This window comes from Panulirus ornatus, chromosome 11 (assembly GCF_036320965.1).
Source record: "Panulirus ornatus isolate Po-2019 chromosome 11, ASM3632096v1, whole genome shotgun sequence".
Classification (NCBI taxonomy): domain Eukaryota; kingdom Metazoa; phylum Arthropoda; class Malacostraca; order Decapoda; family Palinuridae; genus Panulirus; species Panulirus ornatus.
This window is the reverse complement of record NC_092234.1, coordinates 48,323,787-48,344,693: the sequence shown is the minus strand read 5'-3', so window position 1 is coordinate 48,344,693 and position 20,907 is coordinate 48,323,787. Positions and strand designations below refer to the sequence as shown.

Genomic DNA, 20,907 nt, shown 5'->3' with positions numbered 1-20,907 from the left:
GTTCTGTGGGGCCTGGACGTGGAAAGGGACCTGTGGTTTCGGTGCATTATTACATGACAGCTAGAGACTGAGTGTGAGCGAATGGGGCCTTTGTGATCTTTTCCTAGTGCTACCTCGCACACATGAGGGGGGAGGGGGATGTTATTCCATGTGTGACGGGGTGGTGATGGGAATGAATAAAGGCAGACAGTATGAAGTATGTACATGGGTATATATGTATATGTCTGTGTGGGTATGTATATGTATACATTGAGATGTATAGGTATGTATATTTGCGGATGTGGACGTGTATGTATATACATGTGTATGTGGGTTGGTTGGGCCATTCTTTTGTCTGTTTCCTTGATCTACCTCGCTAACGTGGGAGACAGTGACAAAGCAAAATAAATATATAATATATGTATATGTCCCTGTGGGGACATAGTTTGGGGGAAGGGGCGAAAATCCTGGGAGCCTTGAAGAATGTTTGGAAGTCGAGAACGTTATCTCGGAAAGCAAAAATGGGTATGTTTGAAGGAATAGTGGTTCCAACAATGTTGTATGGCTGTGAGGCGTGGGCTATGGATAGAGTTGTGCGCAGGAGGGTGGATGTGCTGGAAATGAGATGTTTGAGGACAATATGTGGTGTGAGGTGGTTTGATCGAGTAAGTAATGTAAGGGTAAGAGAGATGTGTGGAAATAAAAAGAGCGTTGTTGAGAGAGCAGAAGAGGGTGTTTTGAAATGGTTTGTTCACATGGAGAGAATGAGTGAGGAAAGATTGACAAAGAGAAAATATGTGTCGGAGGTGGAGGGAATGAGAAGTGGGAGACCAAATTGGAGGTGGAAAGATGGAGTGAAAAAGATTTTGAGTGATCGGGGCCTGAACATACAGGAGGGTGAAAGGCGGGCAAGGAATAGAGTGAATTGGAACGATGTGGTATACCGGGGTCGACGTGCTGTCAATGGATTGAATCAGGGCATGTGAAGCGTCTGGGGTAAACCGTGGAAAGCTCTGTGGGGCCTGGATGTGGAAAGGGAGCTGTGGTTTCCGGCATTATTACATGACAGCTGGAGAATGAGTGTGAACGAATGGGGCCTTTGTTGTCTTTTCCTAGCTCTACCTCGCACACATGAGGGGGGAGGGGGATGTTATTCCATGTGTGGCGAGGTGGCGATGGGAATAAAGAAAGGCAGACAGTATGAATTATGTACATGTGTATATATGTATATGTCTGTGTGTGTATATATATGTGTACATTGTGATGTATAGGTATGTATATTTGCGTGTGTGGACGTGTATACATATACATTTGTATGGGGGTGGGTTGGGCCATTTCTTTCGTCTGTTTCCTTGCGCTACCTTGCAAATCACACAAAATCTTTTTCACTCCGTCTTTCCACCTCCAATTTGGTCTCCCACTTCTCCTCATTCCCTCCACCTCCGACACATATATCCTCTTGGTCAATCTTTCCTCACTCATTCTCTCCATGTGCCCAAACCATTTCAAAACACCCTCTTCTGCTCTCTCAACCACGCTCTTTTTATTTCCACACATCTCTCTTACCCTTACGTTACTTACTCGATCAAACCACCTCACACCACACATTGTCCTCAAACATCTCATTTCCAGCACATCCATCCTCCTGCACACAACTCTATCCATAGCCCACATCTCGCAACCATACAAGTTTGTTGGAACCACTATTCCTTCAAACATACCCATTTTTGCTTTCCGAGATAATGTTCTCGACTTCCACACATTCTTCAAGGCTCCCAGAATTTTCGCCCCCTCCCCCACCCTATGATCCACTTCCGCTTCCATGGTTCCATCCGCTGCCAGATCCACTCCCAGATATCTAAAACACTTTACTTCCTCCAGTTTTTCTCCATTCAAACTTACCTCCCAATTGACTTGACCCTCAACCCTACTGTACCTAATAACCTTGCTCTTATTCACATTTACTCTTAACTTTCTTCTTTCACACACTTTACCAGACTCAGTCACCAGCTTCTGCAGTTTCTCACATGAATCAGCCACCAGCGCTGTATCATCAACGAACAACAACTGACTCACTTCCCAAGCTCTCTCATCCCCAACAGACTTCATACTTGCCCCTCTTTCCAAAACTCTTGCATTCACCTCCCTAACAACCCAATCCATAAGCAAATTAAACAACCATGGAGACATTACACACCCCTGCCGCAAACCTGCATTCACTGAGAACCAATCACTTTCCTCTCTTCCTACACGTACACATGCCTTACATCCTCGATAAAAACTTTTCACTGCTTCTAACAAATATATAAATGAAATACATTATACACCTACTCGGGACTGAGGTGCTCGTCAGCTAGTTTCACAAATTCGTCCACATACTTGGTAGTTCCTTCGTAGTTTGCAGACTGCTTTTCTTGGCACTTTTTATTTATGGAAATTCCATGACGCTTCTTGAATCTTTGAAGCCATCCTTCACTATAGTCCATGTTGTAATTTAAGTTCTTTATGGAACAACTTAACCTGGTTCATTATCATGCTGCCTGACAAGTCCAGTCCATCACTCCGATGCTGTTGAAACCATTTTATTATCACTTGATCGTGCTCAGTGCTCTTACTATCTTTCATAGTTTTTCTAATCGTCATTTGCTTCTTGGAATCACTGTCTGCATAGAATCTCAATATTTTCTCCCTTTGCTTTTTTAATGTCATAAACAGTTGACGAACCAGTACTGTAGATGTCACGCAGCTTATGCACCGAATTACCACGGTCCATTTTTTTCAACAATTCTACTTTATCTTGATTACTCTAAGCGGGGATTACTTTAAGCAAGACTAAGAGGGTATTACCTGTATAATATAAAATAATGTACAATAGTTTTGCACATTTAACTTTTGGAACATATGCATATTTAAAAGACATCTATGAAATTGAAAACATGTTGCTTAGGACAAAATATTATCGCTTATAATTCAAAACATTACTTGCACATGTGTGAAATTTTTAAGTAGCTTTAAGATTTGAATTCTCTTTGGTTAGATCAAGAGCAACATGACCTTAGGAGAGACTCCTGTTATTGGCATTGGCATCAAGGTAACACCTCACACACGGGGAATCATCTTGTCTGTCTGCACCACCAGTGAGGAATGTGTTCGTGTTCGTGCCCATGCTCATGCTCAGAGTACACCATCTACCAGGACCTACTCCATAGCTGCTCATGCCCTCAACTCGCTGTTTTGGAAGGGCATAGATGATCCTTTACTGCAAAACTCTGTTACTTTCATGGCTGAGGAAACGGTAAGTGGTTTGCTTGCCAATGGCAAATACCAGATCATTCTCTTTTAACTCTATCTGTGATGTGTATCCACTAACCTTTGCACACAACTTTGCCTCTTTAATGAATGTCATGATAAGTGACAAAGTAGTGCTGGATTTTAGTATCTCCATAACAGTGCCTTCATCATAGCTTGGTGAACCCATGCAAAAGTCTTATCTCCTTTGCAGTAATACTGTATACATCCAACTAAAGAAGATTTCACTTTTAAGATTTAAGTGTTGTTTTCATGAACGTGACCAGCTTAACCTTTTCACAGTGCAGTCCTTCAGAAAGTACCCTTCCCAATGCACACATATACACACATGCAAAAAAAGTAGATGCTATTACTATTGGTGTAAGGGTATTGGGAGAGGTCTGTAAGTTCACAAAAGTTATGATTTATTCAGGGAATTTATTCTACCTGATCATATTACACACTTTATGGATTTTTATTTCATACTTCCCTTACACATCATTTACCCCATTTTACATGTACACATTTTTATGTCATACATATTTTCTATCTTTTTTTTCATACTTGATTGCTGTTTCCTACATTAGCAAGGTAGTGCCAGGAACAGATGAAGGAAGGCCACATTCACTCACATCCATTTTCTAGCTGTCATCACACAGCCAGGTCCTGCAGACCTTTCCATGGTTTACCCCAGCCACTTTACATATCCTGGTTCAGTCCATTGACAGTGCCTCAACCCATGTATACCAAATGGTTTTGATCCATTCTGTCACCTTCCTGCATGTTCAGGCCCCAATCGCTCAAAATCTTTTTCATTCTGTCCTTCCATCTCCATTTTCTTCTCCCCATTTACCTTCTTTCTACTTCTGACACATATATTCTCATTGTTAACCATTCCTCACTCATTCTCTTCATATGTTCAGACCACTTCAGCACACCATCATCAGCTCTCTCAACCACAGTTTTTATCACCGCACCTCTTGCTTACCCTTTTATTGCTTACTTGATCAAACCATCTCACACCACAAATTGTCCTCAAAGGTTTCATATCCAACACATCCACCTTCTTCTGCCCATCCCTCACATCCATGTCATTTTGTTGGGGCTACTATACCTTCAAACATATCTACTTTTACCCTCCCGAATAACAGTCTCTCTTTCCACACATTCTTTAGTGCTCCCAAAGCCTTCTACCCCTCACCTGCCCTATGACTCACTTATGCTTTCATGATTCCATTCGCTGCCATGGGACTGGTGTACCATCAGGCATACCCACTTTTGTCCTCCCAAACGAAAATTTTTCTTTCCACGCATTCTTTATTGCTCCCTAAGCCTTTTCCCCTTCACTCACCTTATCACTCACTTCCACTTTCATGGTTCATTTCACTGTCATGTCCACTCCCAGGTATATAAAACACTTCACTTCCTCCATTTTTTCTCCAGTCAGACTCTCCCCCTAGTTACCTTATTCCTTAACCATGCTAAACCTAATAACCTTAATGTTACTCACATTTCCTTACAACTTCCTTTCACACACGGTTCTAAACTCAGTTGCCAACTTCGGCAGTTTCTCTCCCTAATCTGCCAACTGTATGGTATCATCAGTAAACAACAGGCAAATTAGAATATCATATAATGAAAGGCTTTATTACCTTAGATATTAATGGATAGGGAAGAAATGATTGTACCTCCATTGTTTCTTGCATGTTTTTTCTTATGTTAGCTGAAACTGCACACGGCAGCTGAGGCCCTAATCAAGACCATTCCATTAACATTATATGTATATGGTTGCGAGGCATGGGCTATAGATAGAGGTGCGCGGAGGAGGGTGGATGTGCTGGAAATGAGATGTTTGAGGACAGTATGTGGTGTGAGGTGGTTTGATCGAGTAAGTAATGAAAGGGTAAGAGAGATGTGTGGTAATAAAAAGAGTGTGGTTGAGAGAGCAGAAGAGGTTGTTTTGAAATGGTTTGGTCACATGGAGAGAATGAGTGAGGAAAGATTGACTAAGAGGATGTATGTGTCAGAGGTGGAGGGAACGAGGAGAAGTGGGAGACCAAATTGGAGGTGGAAAGATGGAGTGAAAAAGATTTTGAGTGATCTGGGCCTGAACATGTAGGAGGGTGGAAGGAGGGCAAGGAATAGGGTGAATTGGATCGATGTGGTATACCGGGGTTGACGTGCTGTCAGTGGATTGAATCAAGGCATGTGAAGCTCTGGGGTAAACCTGGAAAGTTGTTGGGGGCCTGGAGTGGAAAGGGAGCGTGGTTTCGGGCATTATTAGCAGCTAGGACGATGTGAACGAATGGGCTTTTGTGTCTTTTCCTAGTGGGCTTTGACACTGAGTGGGCGAGGGGATGGTAGCTCCATGATGAGGCGGAGGGGGATGGGCAATGTGAAAGGCAGAGGTGAATGATGTGCAATGGCAATGTGAATTGTTGTGATGGTTTTTATGTGTTGTGTGTTATAGTATTGAAGTTGTTATATTTGCTGTTGACTATGTTTGATGATGGGTGGGTTGAGGTTTTTGTTTTTCTTGGTGGACGGTGTATCGTAAACAATTGAAATAATAGGTGGTTGGGCATTTATATTTTTTCCTTGGACTCTGAACCAAAGTGTTGTATATATATTTACATTTGATAGTTTAATTTATTTGAGTGTATTATAATTTGTAGGTATAGGGTGGCAATTTCATTACTTTTCTTGCGTATGCAAAATTGCAGGGAGTCGCGAGCAAATCAAAAGAATTGATTATGAGATAGTATATGAACTATAGTTATATTAACATATCATTATATTTCTTTTTTTTTTTTTTTTTTTGTCATACTTTGTGCTGTTTCGGTTTCCGTAGCGATGTAAACGGTACAAAGAAAGCACAACCCACCCCATACACAGCAAACAATCGTGCAGCACTGCAAATATAACCACAAGTTTAGAATTGCCAGACGTTCACTTATTCAATCATAAAGGATACTGTAACACATGCTTTCGATAAACTATTCATGACTCTTACTCTAATGTTGGCCATCACACGAAATTTTTTGACATACAGTACTTTCAACCCAATTGGTTCCTATTTGTTCCAATGCAACTGCGACAATATCGATTTGAGTAATCTTCCCAATTTCTTCTGTCCTTTAACCCAAATAGAATGACCAATTTTGACTCGAACACGTCTTTAATTTCCAAGCACACTTTACCTTACATTCTATTCTCCCTTATATCAACTGTAAAATGATCATTTCCCAAATTTGCTACATGTGTTTCAATTTTTTTACCATGGAATCATACATTTAACCACTTTCCTCAACATACCATTTTGCTTTCGAATGTTCCGACTCACACATTTAAGTCCAAAATTTTAACGTGCCCCCCCTAGGAGACCCTTCCAGGAGGTTCCATCCCTGACAGATCACTCAATAGTCTAAACTCACTTGTTCAGTTCTTCTCTTAACACTCCCAATTGCTTGACTACTTTAGGTGACCTATAACTGCTGTTATTCAGTTTATTAACTTTACTTTCCAACTTAGCTTTACCAAACTCAGTCACCAGCTTCGGTTTGTCACCAACGTGTTTATCAACAAATCTTGACCAGTTCAGAACTCTTCATCAACAGACTTCATACTTGCCCTTTTCATGATTCTTGCATTTTACCTTTCAGAAATAGCATCAAATTATAATTTACCATGGGCATACAGTACCGGCTAAAAAGTACTTCCACAGACCGAATCACTTTTCTCTTTCTACGTAACCCATCTGAACCAAACTTTAATGCTTCTACAACTTGCGTCACATCCTATGCAGATCTGTAACTGAGGACTCTTGCAACAAATATGCTTCTCAATCATAATCTATACAATTCCATTGTTTTTAATTCCCCTTGCCATAAAGCAAACTTTTTATCCTACAGTCTACCATTTGGAGACGTTACTGTTCCAAATCTGATCTATTAACCCTTCAATCATACTCCATATAATTTACCAGGAATACTCAACAAACTTATACCTCTGTAATTTGAGCACTCACTCTTATCCCCTTTGCCTTTGTACAATGGCACTATGCACGCATTCCGCCAATCCTCAGGCACCTCACCATGAGTCATACATACATTAAATAACCTTACCAACCAGTCAACAATACAGTCACCCCCTTTTTTTATAAATTCCACTGCAATACCATCCAAACCTGCTGCCTTGCCGGCTTTCATCTTCCGCAAAGCTTTTACTACCTCTTCTCTGTTTACCAAATCATTTTCCCTAACCCTCTCACTTTGCACACCACCTCGACCAAAACACCCTATATCTGCCACTCTGTCATCAGACACATTCAACAAACCTTCAAAATACTCATTCCATCTCCTTCTCACATCACCGCTACTTGTTATCACCTCCCCATTTGCGCCCTTCACTGAAGTTCCCATTTGCTCCCTTGTCTTACGCACCCTATTTACCTCCTTCCAGAACATCTTTTTATTCTCCCTAAAATTTACTGATAGTCTCTCACCCCAACTCTCATTTGCCCTTTTTTTCACCTCTTGCACCTTTCTCTTGACCTCCTGTCTCTTTCTTTTATACTTCTCCCACTCAATTGCATTTTTTCCCTGCAAAAATCGTCCAAATGCCTCTCTCTTCTCTTTCACTAATACTCTTACTTCTTCATCCCACCACTCACTACCCTTTCTAAACAGCCCACCTCCCACTCTTCTCATGCCACAAGCATCTTTTGCGCAATCCATCACTGATTCCCTAAATACATCCCATTCCTCCCCCACTCCCCTTACTTCCATTGTTCTCACCTTTTTCCATTCTGTACACAGTCTCTCCTGGTACTTCCCCACACAGGTCTCCTTCCCAAGCTCACTTACTCTCACCACCTTCTTCACCCCAACATTCACTCCTCTTTTCTGAAAACCCATACTAATCTTCACCTTAGCCTCCACAAGATAATGATCAGACATCCCTCCAGTTGCACCTCTCAGCACATTAACATCCAAAAGTCTCTCTTTCGCGCGCCTGTCAATTAACACGTAATCCAATAACGCTCTCTGGCCATCTCTCCTACTTACATAGGTGATTATTGGTGCATATGCACCTGGGCATGAGAAGAAAGATCATGAGAGGCAAGTGTTTTGGGAGCAGCTAAATGAGTGTGTTAGCGGTTTTGATGCACGAGACCGGGTTATAGTGATGGGTGATTTGAATGCAAAGGTGAGTAATGTGGCAGTTGAGGGAATAATTGGTATGCATGGGGTGTTCAGTGTTGTAAATGGAAATGGTGAAGAGCTTGTAGATTTATGTGCTGAAAAAGGACTGATATATATATATATATATATATATATATATATATATATATATATATATATATCCGAATCATTGGTCATCAAACTGATTCTACATCTTGATAGATTTCACATTGAAATTATTAATGTTTTTAGATTCTTAAAGATAATAGGACAATCAATTACATTTCAGTCAGAAAAGGTTACAGTGTCTGGTGGCATCCATAGAGTGGAGTGTGAGCATGTGAACTGCAACAAGTTTATTACACGAGGGCTTCTTCATGCTACCATCCATGTCTCTGAGGACACTCTGCGTAAGCACTGTTTCTTAATTCCATAGTCTTAAAGGTTACATAGCACAGTCTTACTTTGAATGAAATAACACGCAGAAATGGATGTGCAGTGTTCATTAAACAGAATAGTGGTTAGACACTCTGCGTAAGCACTGTTTCTTAATTCCATAGTCTTAAAGGTTATAGCAAAGCCTTGCTTTGGATGAAATAACATGAGTAGAAATAGATGAGCAAAGGTTTGTTGGACATAACAGTAATTAGAGAGCAATGAAAGTGCTATTTAGATCAATGAAGTGAACATCATCAGATTAGCAGAAATTTCCCATCCAACTGTTCATTTGTTTTAACCCAAAAATAGAATGGACAAAATGTATTTAGACTGGAAGATAGAATTAGGGAATTCATACACTACTCTCAATTGCTCTGGCTGATTGATGATAACATGTAATGATATGTTACCAAATTTGTACAATGTGTTTTCAAATTTTCTTATCATGGACTCATTACAATAACCACTTCTCTTTCCAGACTTACTTGTTGATACCACCAACCGGACAATGAAGTTTGTAACAGTTGTCCGGGAGACCCTCAAGGAGAAGATCCCTCCAGCAACTCTACCAGGTGGCTCACTTGTTGATGCCTCCTCTGTAGAGACCTGCTTGTGGATGGATTTAGAAGGTGACCCTCAAGGGATGATCAGTTGGAACTCTACTTTAGCACATTTTGCTTCGTCCAGAGCATCAGAGTGGGTTGTTCAAACAAGTCTTCATCATCAATCTTTCGACAAGGTCAGAATATTCTGTAGATTTATTACTTAGTATTGAAGATGATTCTTGCTCGGATATTACCATTCAGAAAATAGATTTCATATTTAGTTCTTGGGATGGAGTCCCAGGTAAAAAGGTTGTCTCCCACAGACGGCAAGATATTAGCTTTTTTTTCTTATACTAACCCAGACCCTCTTTAATGAGTCTCCTACGTCTTCAAGGCTACATCCTATGCAGGAGCAGGGAAATGATGGACTCCTTTGCTGAGAAAAGAGTTTCATAAAGATTGTACTCCTTTCTGTCCATTGATTATTATTCACCCTTGCCAGAGATGACTTTTTATGCCTACAGTGTAATCACTTATGGGTAGAGTTATGTAACACCTATCTTTAACCACTTAACATCTCTAGATGGATATTTATGCAAGCTGAGTGAAGCCTCTAGATAGGTATTGATGCAATCACATTTCATGCCTTAGTTTCAAGGCCAAATGTGGATGATGACTGAGTTGACAGCATGCAGTAATATTCCTGCAGTCAGTCATCCTTCAGTGATGACTATGAGAGCACATTTTCATGAATTTTTTAGGAAGAAATTTGAGCATCTCTTTGTTAGCTTTAAAGGATCAAGTAGATCCTGAATTATGAATTTGACAATGATCTGGCTTTGGATAATGTGGAGAGTATGATCAGTATGAGGCAGGAGAAAGTTTTCCATTAAAAGTGGAGGCAATGTTGCCAGGGCCTGATTGACAACATGACTGCTGCAGCTGGTGATTTTTCAAGCTTTTATGGTTTTGTTGTTATGGAAAATTTAGTAGTAAATCCCAGTTATTGTAACAAGAAAAGATGTATACAATGAAGTATGATAAGAATCAGTAATCAGTCTTTTGGTTTAGGTATAATAAATGAAACTTGCACAGTGGCAGCTCACGTAACACGTAGACCTTACTTCTGCACTTTTAGTGTTTTGTTGAAATATGTTCTAAACTTCTGCACATTGTTAAAAGAGTGAACAAATCGTATTCATGATTTTTTTTTTCATTTTTATATCAATTATTATAAGGTTGAATAAATCTTTTTTTACATAGTTTGAAAAAGTTGAATATTGAAGGATGGAAAGGAAAGCTTAGTGAGATGTTTAAGGGTTAAGAAGAATTACTATGAACCATCTTAACAACCCCTGCACCCAAAGATTTTTTAACCTTGGCATAACGCTAAGTCCTTTAAATTTTTTGTGCCTCGGTCATATAAAGTGTGTTTATACTCAACAACCCTAGCACAAGATCATCCCTCTAGATTTGCTCCTTTTGTTTGAAGATTTAGTCTTTCTGTAATAGTGTCTTCAGAATCCTTCTTCTTGGTGTACTGACATGCACAAATATGCTAGTAGTTGGTAGTTTCATGATCTGAACTACATGCAGTTTGATAGCTCAGGTAGGATGAGCACAACACATCCTGTCATGACCAGAGCCAATACCAAATTAGCTGCAAGTACTTACTATAAGTCTGTTCCCCTGTTTGAGATTTTGTTCATTCCATCATCAGGGCAGTGGGCTGTTGTTGTTCACTTATAATCTATGTATCTATTATATCTCTGATGTCTGTTCCCTTTGGGAACTCCCTTAAGGGGGTGGCCAAGGCAAGTAGTTTCCGTAACTGTTGAACTCCGTGCCACTTCTAAGCCTTTAGTGCCTCACCCTTAACAGGCCACTGGCAGAGGGCAACTCTAGTGCAGTGTTTTCAGCAGCTTCTACCTCATGTTCCCACCAACTACTTCTACCTAATGTTTCTACATAATATTCCTGGTTAGTTTTACAACCTACTACTTCTACCTAATATTCTCAGCTAATGCTCCCACCTACTACTTCTACCTAATGTTCTCAGCTAATGCTCCTACCTTCTACTACCTAATGTTTCTACTTAAAGCCATTGTCTAATGTTCCTACCTCCTACTTCTGTCTACTACTCCTTCCATTTTGCCAAAAGGCAAGTCCAACACAAAGGGCTCAATGCAGGAAAATCTAGAGTTGCGAAGAATGAGTTATGTGAGTTAAGTGTTGTCAAGTGTTATTTGTGACAAGGAGAGACTGTATGTCTATGGACAGCATACCAGCAGTCCACATGTAGATGAGGTAGAAAGAAAGGACACCTTCCTGGATCAAAGGATTGGAACTTGACAACTACTGATGTGCGGGCTCACTATGCAGCCATTACTAACCCTACCAACACCCAGACAGTTAGTAACAGTGTTATCCTCTCCTGGTTGGTGTCTACTTACCAACTACTACCTGCTATAATATTTGTTGTAATTGAGTTTTTTTTTTATGAGTTTCCTACAGAGTTAAAAAATGCTTCTGGATTTTCTCTGTAACCAGCTTAGGGTATTTTTTATGTTATCTTTAACATGACATCCAGTAACTATTTATTTTTTATTTTGCTCCTTCAACTGCTGGCATTCTCTTAAATTTTTCGTGTTTTCCAAAGATGATTGAAATACACTTTCTGATGATCTGATGACCTAGATTTTTACCATAATACATGAAGTCATGATAAAGACATGATGTGTGTGAAATTTGCTGCTTATTATATACATGGTGAATATAAAGACATCTATGATTATTTAATTCTTAATTGTCATCTCTACCAACACATAAACTACACTTCATACCAAAGTATTAACTCGGACAAAGCTAGGGTAAAGTTTATACTGAAGACTAGTCTAGGGATTTTGCGGCCCTTAAGCCTAGATGTAAATCTTGGGGTCGAATAATGCTTTCTCATGAACATCAGTGATTAATCTATATTTAAGGAAGAAAAGCATACATAGAACATAAGTACATAAGCAAAGGAACTTGTGATTACTCGCATTTATCCTTTGTAGTACATATGACTTTTTACTGTACATGGATTATATCAGCTGTAATGAAACTGAATATGGGAGAAATTATGCAGAAAAAGTGAACAGTTAAGTGAAAAAACAAGAACGTATTTGCAGGTATTTTTCTCACTTTTTAGTCATTATTATCACAGTGGGAAGTTATTGTTGTAAATGGGAACTTTCTGTCAGCAATATCATTACTCCTGATATTCTCCAAACAGGTACTGATGGTAGGAGGAAATATCATTGCTGGTCCAGCATCTACTTCTGCAGTGGTATTGCTTGATATATTCTCTAGTGTCGAAGATTCACTTGAGGTTGAGCTTGAGTTGCTCCAGGAACATGGCAACCATATCCTTGTTGCTAATTTTACAGTGAGTATATTAGATTAATAGTTGTTAAAGGCTTTTATTGATGAGATGTACTGTATGAGTCTATGAAATGCAGCCATGAGGGGATTCTTGCATCTTCCAACTGTCTTTATCAAATTTGTGGCAGAAAGTTTTGCACTTGAACACAAGTAGTGGAGAGAGTTATAACAAAAAAGAAGAAACTGTGTACTGTTTAGAAAAGACATTTTGAAATAGAAAGGAAGGCTTTCTGAAAAGTCCTGACTTCATTTGGAGTGCATGAGATGCTGTTAAATACTCATGTACCATGATGTCCAGTTTACACCTGACTTGACTGTTCTGTCACTCAAAAAAGGAAAAAAGCAGTTCTGGGTGATTCATGAAATTTTGGCACATCATTCATTGAAGCCTGCTCTATTATGGTAGATCAACCTTATTTAGATATATTCCAACTCTGCATAATGTACATCATAAGTGCATCAGTTGCCTCGCAGCAGTCACACTGGAAGGTACTTTGCACTAGCCCTTTACAAAGTTTCCTCTCATCCATCTTACACAATTCCAACCTAAATTGTGCAGGAACATTCACCTGTAAATCTCTTTCTATCTATATATTTGATGCCTATTCCTCCAGGGACTCCCATTTCGGGGATGGCCAAAGCAAAAGTCTCTACCTATTCCTGACTGTACATGCCTCCCATGCATACACCATTCCACCCATTTTCCCACCATTTCTTATCCTTCATTACTCTTCCACTCTGTTTGCCAATGTCACAGGTGGTCTTCCTCTCACATCAGCTTCTTTAACTGTACTGTCATACACCCTCCTTGTAAACAACCTATCTTGCATTCTTTCCACATGTTACAATGTTGTCCTCCATGAAGGAGAGCAGAGAGTCGAGGGACCTGATTATAGCCTTCAGATTTTAAATCAGTTGGATAGTACTGACTGGGAACAATTATTCAAGAGATGCAGCATCATAGTAACCAGAAAACAGAGCTGAGCAAAAACCTTTCTTGAAAAGATGTTAAGAAGTGCTAGCATACTGTTAGGGTGGTGGATGGTTGGAATAAACTAACTCATGAGGCAGTGAATGTTGGCAGTTTACAAAGGTTTAAAAGGCTACTTGATAGCATTGAAAGTTCAAGAGATGGGGTCGCACAAGTGTAGAACTCCCTGTGTGTACTGTACAAATAGGTAATTATACCAATACCTACTCAGAGAAGTGTGCTATCAGTGATAGACATAGCAAATTGCTTATGAAGCTTCAAACTCAAAAGCTTAGAGATTCAAAGTTCAGGTCTTTTTCTGTTCATTCAAGCACCTTTCTGATAATTTTTTCACATCACACATCCTCTTCACAGCTTGTACTCTTTACAGCTTCATTCTGTAGTTATTGTTCTTCATAACACATGCACCATGCAAATTACTCATCTCTATTGGTTTTGTTTTTATAGAATATAATTCTAAATCATCTCACCATTTTGAAGGGACCTAGTGAATTATATTTTCTTTTTATTAGTGTATAAGATCATACACATCTATTTAGGAATTCTTTGTGTACTTCATGTATATCTGACCCCCCCCTGAAAGTACAGGAATATATTAGTCCTCTGACTGCTTTCTTTGGCCCAGAGAGATATAAGTTTTTTTTTATTATACCCTAGTCATCAGAGCATTCTGTTTACACATTAATGAGTCTTTATTTCATCTGCAGAAAGCCATGGATTCCAGTCCACATATAATGGATGTGGTTGTCTCCTTCCTGCCATCCCCAGACAGTGGTGAAGTAAGCATCGAGTTGGTTGTGCCCAGTATACCTGTCATGGGATACCACACTTACAGCAATGTGATGACTCACCCTGAAACACCTCTAGACACCAAGTTCACCCTAACCTGTGGTATGGATGCTCGGAACAGATACACAACGCTGTCTTGTGTGGTTAGTACTATAGATAGCTCTACTGTTGGTGAAGTACACTGAAAGACAAGTGCATAACAATTTCAACATATTGAAGATAGTTTGACAGCTTGTGTATGCTTACTCACCAGTGTAATACAGAGAGGGAGTTCTGTTTCATAGGGTCCCCTCCAAAATTTTCTTTTAATGCCATATAAGTTTTGTCTCATAGTTTTTTTTCCATTCATCTACAACTTTGTAATTCTAAATTATTTCTTCACATATGTAGTTCTAAATTATTTCTTCACATATTTTGCACTCACTCATTTTTTACTTTCTTTCTCTGTTCTCTTCTTGAAATTTCTCATTGTAGGGAAGTGCTGTATATGATCTTCATCAGATCTGTTCAGCATATTGTTACTTGTAATCAAGTCCTTGTTGTTTCTTCTCTTCTCTTTTGTAATATGGGTAATGCCATGGCCTCATTCCTAATTTTGTAGCTTTTTTACGATGTAACCTATATTGCCTGTGTTTGATAAATGCTGTAAATACTTTTCTGAACATCTTCCTCTTGTACTTGAAGAAAATCCTGATGCTGACCTGTAAATGGTTTACCTCCAGTTGTGATATTCAGGTGATAATCTGAGTACCAGAAGTATGGTTTGCAGATATATTGAGTCCTGGCAAATCACTTACTTGGAAATAGTATTGGTTTTAAGGCTGAGGCTTGTTGACCGCCAATGGTTACTTTCATCCAGGTACCCTGTAATGTAGGTCCACTTCTGCCTTCTCTTTACATAATTCTTGCTATGTACCTGTATCTAATAGATATTATGCTGTAACCTGCTATCCAACAGGGTGACTCATGCAAATTATTTGCCAACCATTTCAGTATTTACAAAATTTCAAGCAATTCTTCATGCAAATACCTTTCTTATCCCCATACTTTCTGATCTATCTCACTTTATCCTTGTCTACATTTTCTCCTTCTCACTTTACTTATGTACGTGAAATATATGAAATGGCCATTCAGATTATTAGTAATCCATCTAATTGACAGCTTGACTACCAGAGGCATCTTATTGTCACCAAAATTATTTGTTTTTTGAGTGAAAAATTTGGGCAAAAGTGTCTGAATCTGATGGTATATTGCATAAGACCATGTAGGAACTAGAAAAAGCTTCATTTATTTATTTCATTTTACTTTGTCGCTGTCTCCCACATTAGTGAGGTAGCGCAAGGAAACAGACGAAAGAATGGCCCAACCCACCCTCACACACATGTATATACGTACACGTCCACACACGCAAATATACATACCTATACATCTCAACGTGTACATATATATACACACACAGACATATACATATATACACATGTACATAATTCATACTGTCTACCCTTATTCATGCCCATCGCCACCTCGCCACACATGAAATAACAACCCCCTCACCCCGCATGTGCGCAAGGTAGCGCTAGGAAAAGACAACAAAGGCCACATTCGTTCACACTCAGTCTCTAGCTGTCAGTCTCTAGCTGTCATGTATAATGCACTGAAACCACAGCTCCCTCTCCACATCCAGGCCCCACAGAACTTTCCATGGTTTACCCCAGACGCTTCACATGCCTTGAAAAAAAAAAAAAGCTTCATATCTTCACAAAAACAGGTCCATGGGCATCCAATGCAATGCAGTGTTGGCTTTGTGTGTCTTCACCCTGTTCTTTTTCTCTCTCTTTTTCAGTTGGATACCTATGGAAGATGACCCTTCTGTTAAGCTCTGCAACTAAAAGGGGAGGGAGCCAGGGGCTGAAAGTCCTCCCCTACAATTTTTACTTTTTCAAAAGAAGGAACAGAGAAGGGGGCCAAGTGAGGATTTTTCCCTCTTAGGCTCAGTCCTCTGTTCTTAGTGCTACCTTGTTAATGCAGGAAATGGCGAATATGTAAGAAAAAACAACTAAAGTACTATAATGCACTTAAGTATTCAGATATATCTTTCTCGAATAGATGATTTTAGCTGTTGATTGACTTATTCATGGGAGAAGATTTTTTCACATTATCTGCTTTCTTTTATGTAAATTATCATTTTTCTTTGTCCAATATTGTTTTAAGTGAATTATACTGCTGGAAACAAAATATACATTTTCATTTGATTCTTTTGGTATGGAAAAGGTGAATGAGAAAAAGTCAAATTAATAATTTCCTTTTTTGATGGATGATTGACACTTGTTCCAGCAACCCCTCTAATCAATAATGTAGCAAAAGAGAACTACATTTCTGTCTGATATGTATGGATTCTGTATTCCTTCAGCAGTAGAGCAGGGTTGATTTTATTTCAGTACTCTTTTTTTTGGGTAACCCCTGCAAAGAATCCCGTAAAGTCATCTGCTTTGTTTACTTTTATTCTACTTTAATTCTTCCTGTATATTTTCATTAACGACACATAGGTAAAGTATTTAAGTTATTATCACCAAAAATCCTTACCACATTACTATATCTTTTGATTTGCTTCGTGCCAACTTCAAAATTGGTATCCATTTTAAGGAAAATTATCAGTTCTGTGTCTCCTATTTGCCGTCTTACTCTTCTGACTTAACCACTCTTTTTGACATGTCCCTGCCACACCATTAATATCTTAAAGGTCCTTGCCACACCTTCCAGTAACATCATAAGTCAGCTTTGAGTGCTCTGAATGGTATCTCATATCATTTTATTTATAAGTGCTATAGAGAAAAATATGAGAATACCCAAACTTGCTGAATAGAATTCACTATTGTGGTTTTGTCTCTGTCTATATATATCTTTGATGCCTGTTCTAATTGGAACTCCTTCATGTGGGTGGCCATGGCAATAGAGTCTCCATAACTAGTGAACTCTAGTGCTGCTTCTTAGCCATTACTGCCTTACCCTTAACAGGCCACTGGTTGAGGGCATTTCTAGTACAGTTTTTATTCATAGAATGTTACATCTGAAAATAATGAAGAGAATAATGAGAATTACATGCATCAGCTTTATCACTTATCAAGAGGGTATATAGAAAATCAGCTTACGAAAATACAGATGCTCCCTAATGGACGATCTATGCAACATATGATCGGAAGAAAATATAGATTAAAAAGATATTATTTTTATTTATTTATTTATGTTTTGCTTTGTCGCTGTCTCCCGCATTAGCGAGGTAGCGCAAGGAAACAGATGAAAGAATGGCCCAACCCACCCACATACGCATGTATATACATACACGTCCACACACGCAAATATACATACCTATACACCTCGATGTATACATATATATATATATATATATATATATATATATATATATATATATATATATATGGGGATGAGAGAGCTTGGGAAGTGAGTCAGTTGTTGTTCGCTGATGATACAGCGCTGGTGGCGGATTCATGTGAGAAACTGCAGAAGCTGGTGACGGAGTTTGGTAAAGTGTGTGGAAGAAGAAAGTTAAGAGTAAATGTCAATAAGAGCAAGGTTATTAGGTACAGTAGGGTTGAGGGTCAAGTCAATTGGGAGGTGAGTTTGAATGGTGAGAGGCTGGAGGAAGTGAAGTGTTTTAGATATCTGGGAGTGGATCTGTCAGCGGATGGAACCATGGAAGCGGAAGTGGATCATAGGGTGGGGGAGGGGGCGAAAATTTTGGGAGCCTTGAAAAATGTGTGAAAGTCGAGAACATTATCCCGGAAAGCAAAAATGGGTATGTTTGAAGGAATAGTAGTTCCAACAATGTTGTATGGTTGCGAGGCGTGGGCTATGGATAGAGTTGTGCGTAGGAGGATGGATGTGCTGGAAATGAGATGTTTGAGGACAATGTGTGGTGTGAGGTGGTTTGATCGAGTAAGTAACGTAAGGGTAAGAGAGATGTGTGGAAATAAAAAGAGCGTGGTTGAGAGAGCAGAAGAGGGTGTTTTGAAATGGTTTGGGCACATGGAGAGAATGAGTGAGGAAAGATTGACCAAGAGGATATATGTGTCGGAGGTGGAGGGAACGAGGAGAAGAGGGAGACCAAATTGGAGGTGGAAAGATGGAGTGAAAAAGATTTTGTGTGATCGGGGCCTGAACATGCAGGAGGGTGAAAGGAGGGCAAGGAATAGAGTGAATTGGAGCGATGTGGTATACAGGGGTTGACGTGCTGTCAGTGGATTGAATCAAGGCATGTGAAGCGTCTGGGGTAAACCATGGAAAGCTGTGTAGGTATGTATATTTGCGTGTGTGGACGTGTGTATGTACATGTGTATGGGGGGGGTTGGGCCATTTCTTTCGTCTGTTTCCTTGCGCTACCTCGCAAACGCGGGAGACAGCGACAAAGTATAAAAAAAAAAAAAAAAAAATATATATATATATATATATCCCTGGGGATAGGGGAGAAAGAATACTTCCCACGTATTCCCTGCGTGTCGTAGAAGGCAACTAAAAGGGAAGGGAGCGGGGGGCTGGAAATCCTCCCCTCTCGTTTTTTTTTTTTTTTTTTTTTTTTTTTTTTTTTTCCCAAAAGAAGGAACAGAGAAGGGGGCCAGGTGAGGGTATTCCCTCAAAGGCCCAGTCCTCTGTTCTTAACGCTACCTCGCTATCGCGGGAAATGGCGAATAGTATGAAAAAAAAAAAAAAAATATATATATATATATATATATATATATATATATATATATATATACACACAGACATATACATATATACGCATGTACATAATTCATAGTCTGCCTTTATTCATTCCCATCGCCACCTCGCCACACATGGAATAACAACCCCCTCCCCTCTCATGTGTGCGAGGTAGCATTAGGAAAAGACAACAAAGGCCACACTCGTTCACACTCAGTCTCTAGCTGTCATGTAATAATGCACCGAAACCACAGCTCCATGGTTTACCCCAGACGCTTCACATGCCCTGCTTCAATCCATTGACAGCACGTCGACCCCGGTATACCACATCGTTCCAATGCACTCTATTCTTTGCACGCCTTTCACCCTCCTGCATGTTTAGGCCCCGATCACTCAAAATCTTTTTTACTCCATCTTTCCACCTCTAATTTGGTCTCCCACTTCTCCTTATTCCCTCCACCTCTGACACATATATCCTCTTGGTCAATCTTTCCTCACTCATTCTCTCCATGTGACCAAACCATTTCAAAACACCCTCTTCTGCTCTCTCAACCACACTCTTTTTATTACCACACATCTCTCTTACGCTATTATTACTTACTCGATCAAACCACCTCACACCACATATTGTCCTAAAACATCGCATTTCCAGCACATCCACCCTCCTGCGCACAATTCTATCCATAGCCTATGCCTCGCAACTATACAACATTGTTGGAACCACTATTCCTTCAACAATACCCATTTTTGCTTTCCACACATTCTTCAAGGCTCCCAGAATTTTTGCCCCCTCCCCCACCCTATGATTCACTTCCGTTTCCATGGTTCCATCCGCTGCCAAATCCACTCCCAGATATCTAAAACACCTCAATTCCTCCAGTTTTTCTCCATTCAAACTTACCTCCCAGTTGACTTGACCCTCAACCCTACTGTACTTAATAACCTTGCTCTTATTCACATTTACTCTCAACTTTCTTCTTTCACACACTTTACCAAACTCAGTCACTAGCTTCTGCAGTTTCTCACATGAATCAGCCACCAATGCTGTATCATCAGCGAACAACAACTGACTCACTTCTCAAGCTCTCTCATCCACAGCAGACTGCATACTTGCCCCTCTTTCCAAAACTCTTGCATTCACCTCCCTAACAACCCCATCCATAAACAAATTAAACAACCATGGAGACATCACACACCCCTGCCGCAAACCTTCATTCACTAAGAACCAATAACTTTCCTCTCTTCCTACATGTACACATGCCTTACATCCTTGATAAAAACTTTTCACTGCTTGTAACAACTTGCCTCCCACACCATATATTCTTAATACCTTCCACAGAGCATCTCTATCAACTCTATCATATGCCTTCTCCAGATCCATAAATGCTACATACAAATCCATTTGCTTTTCTAAGTATTTCTCACATACATTCATCAAAGCAAACACCTGATCCACACATCCTCTACCACTTCTGAAACCACACTGCCTTTCCCCAATCAGATGCTCTGTAAATGCCTTCACCCTCTCAATCAATACCCTCCCATATAATTTCCC

General features: G+C 39.7%; 1 protein-coding gene across 1 annotated transcript in view; it reads left to right on the top strand.

Annotated features, from left to right (window-relative positions):
* Positions 1-20,907, top strand: part of LOC139751146 (uncharacterized) — a 202,396-nt gene that overhangs the window by 127,299 nt on the left and 54,190 nt on the right. The window contains exons 39-43 of the mRNA XM_071666245.1: positions 3,017-3,274; positions 8,740-8,860; positions 9,368-9,627; positions 12,708-12,860; positions 14,555-14,779. Of these exons, the coding sequence (XP_071522346.1) occupies positions 3,017-3,274; positions 8,740-8,860; positions 9,368-9,627; positions 12,708-12,860; positions 14,555-14,779 (1,017 nt within the window). The remainder of the gene's footprint in view (positions 1-3,016; positions 3,275-8,739; positions 8,861-9,367; positions 9,628-12,707; positions 12,861-14,554; positions 14,780-20,907) is intronic.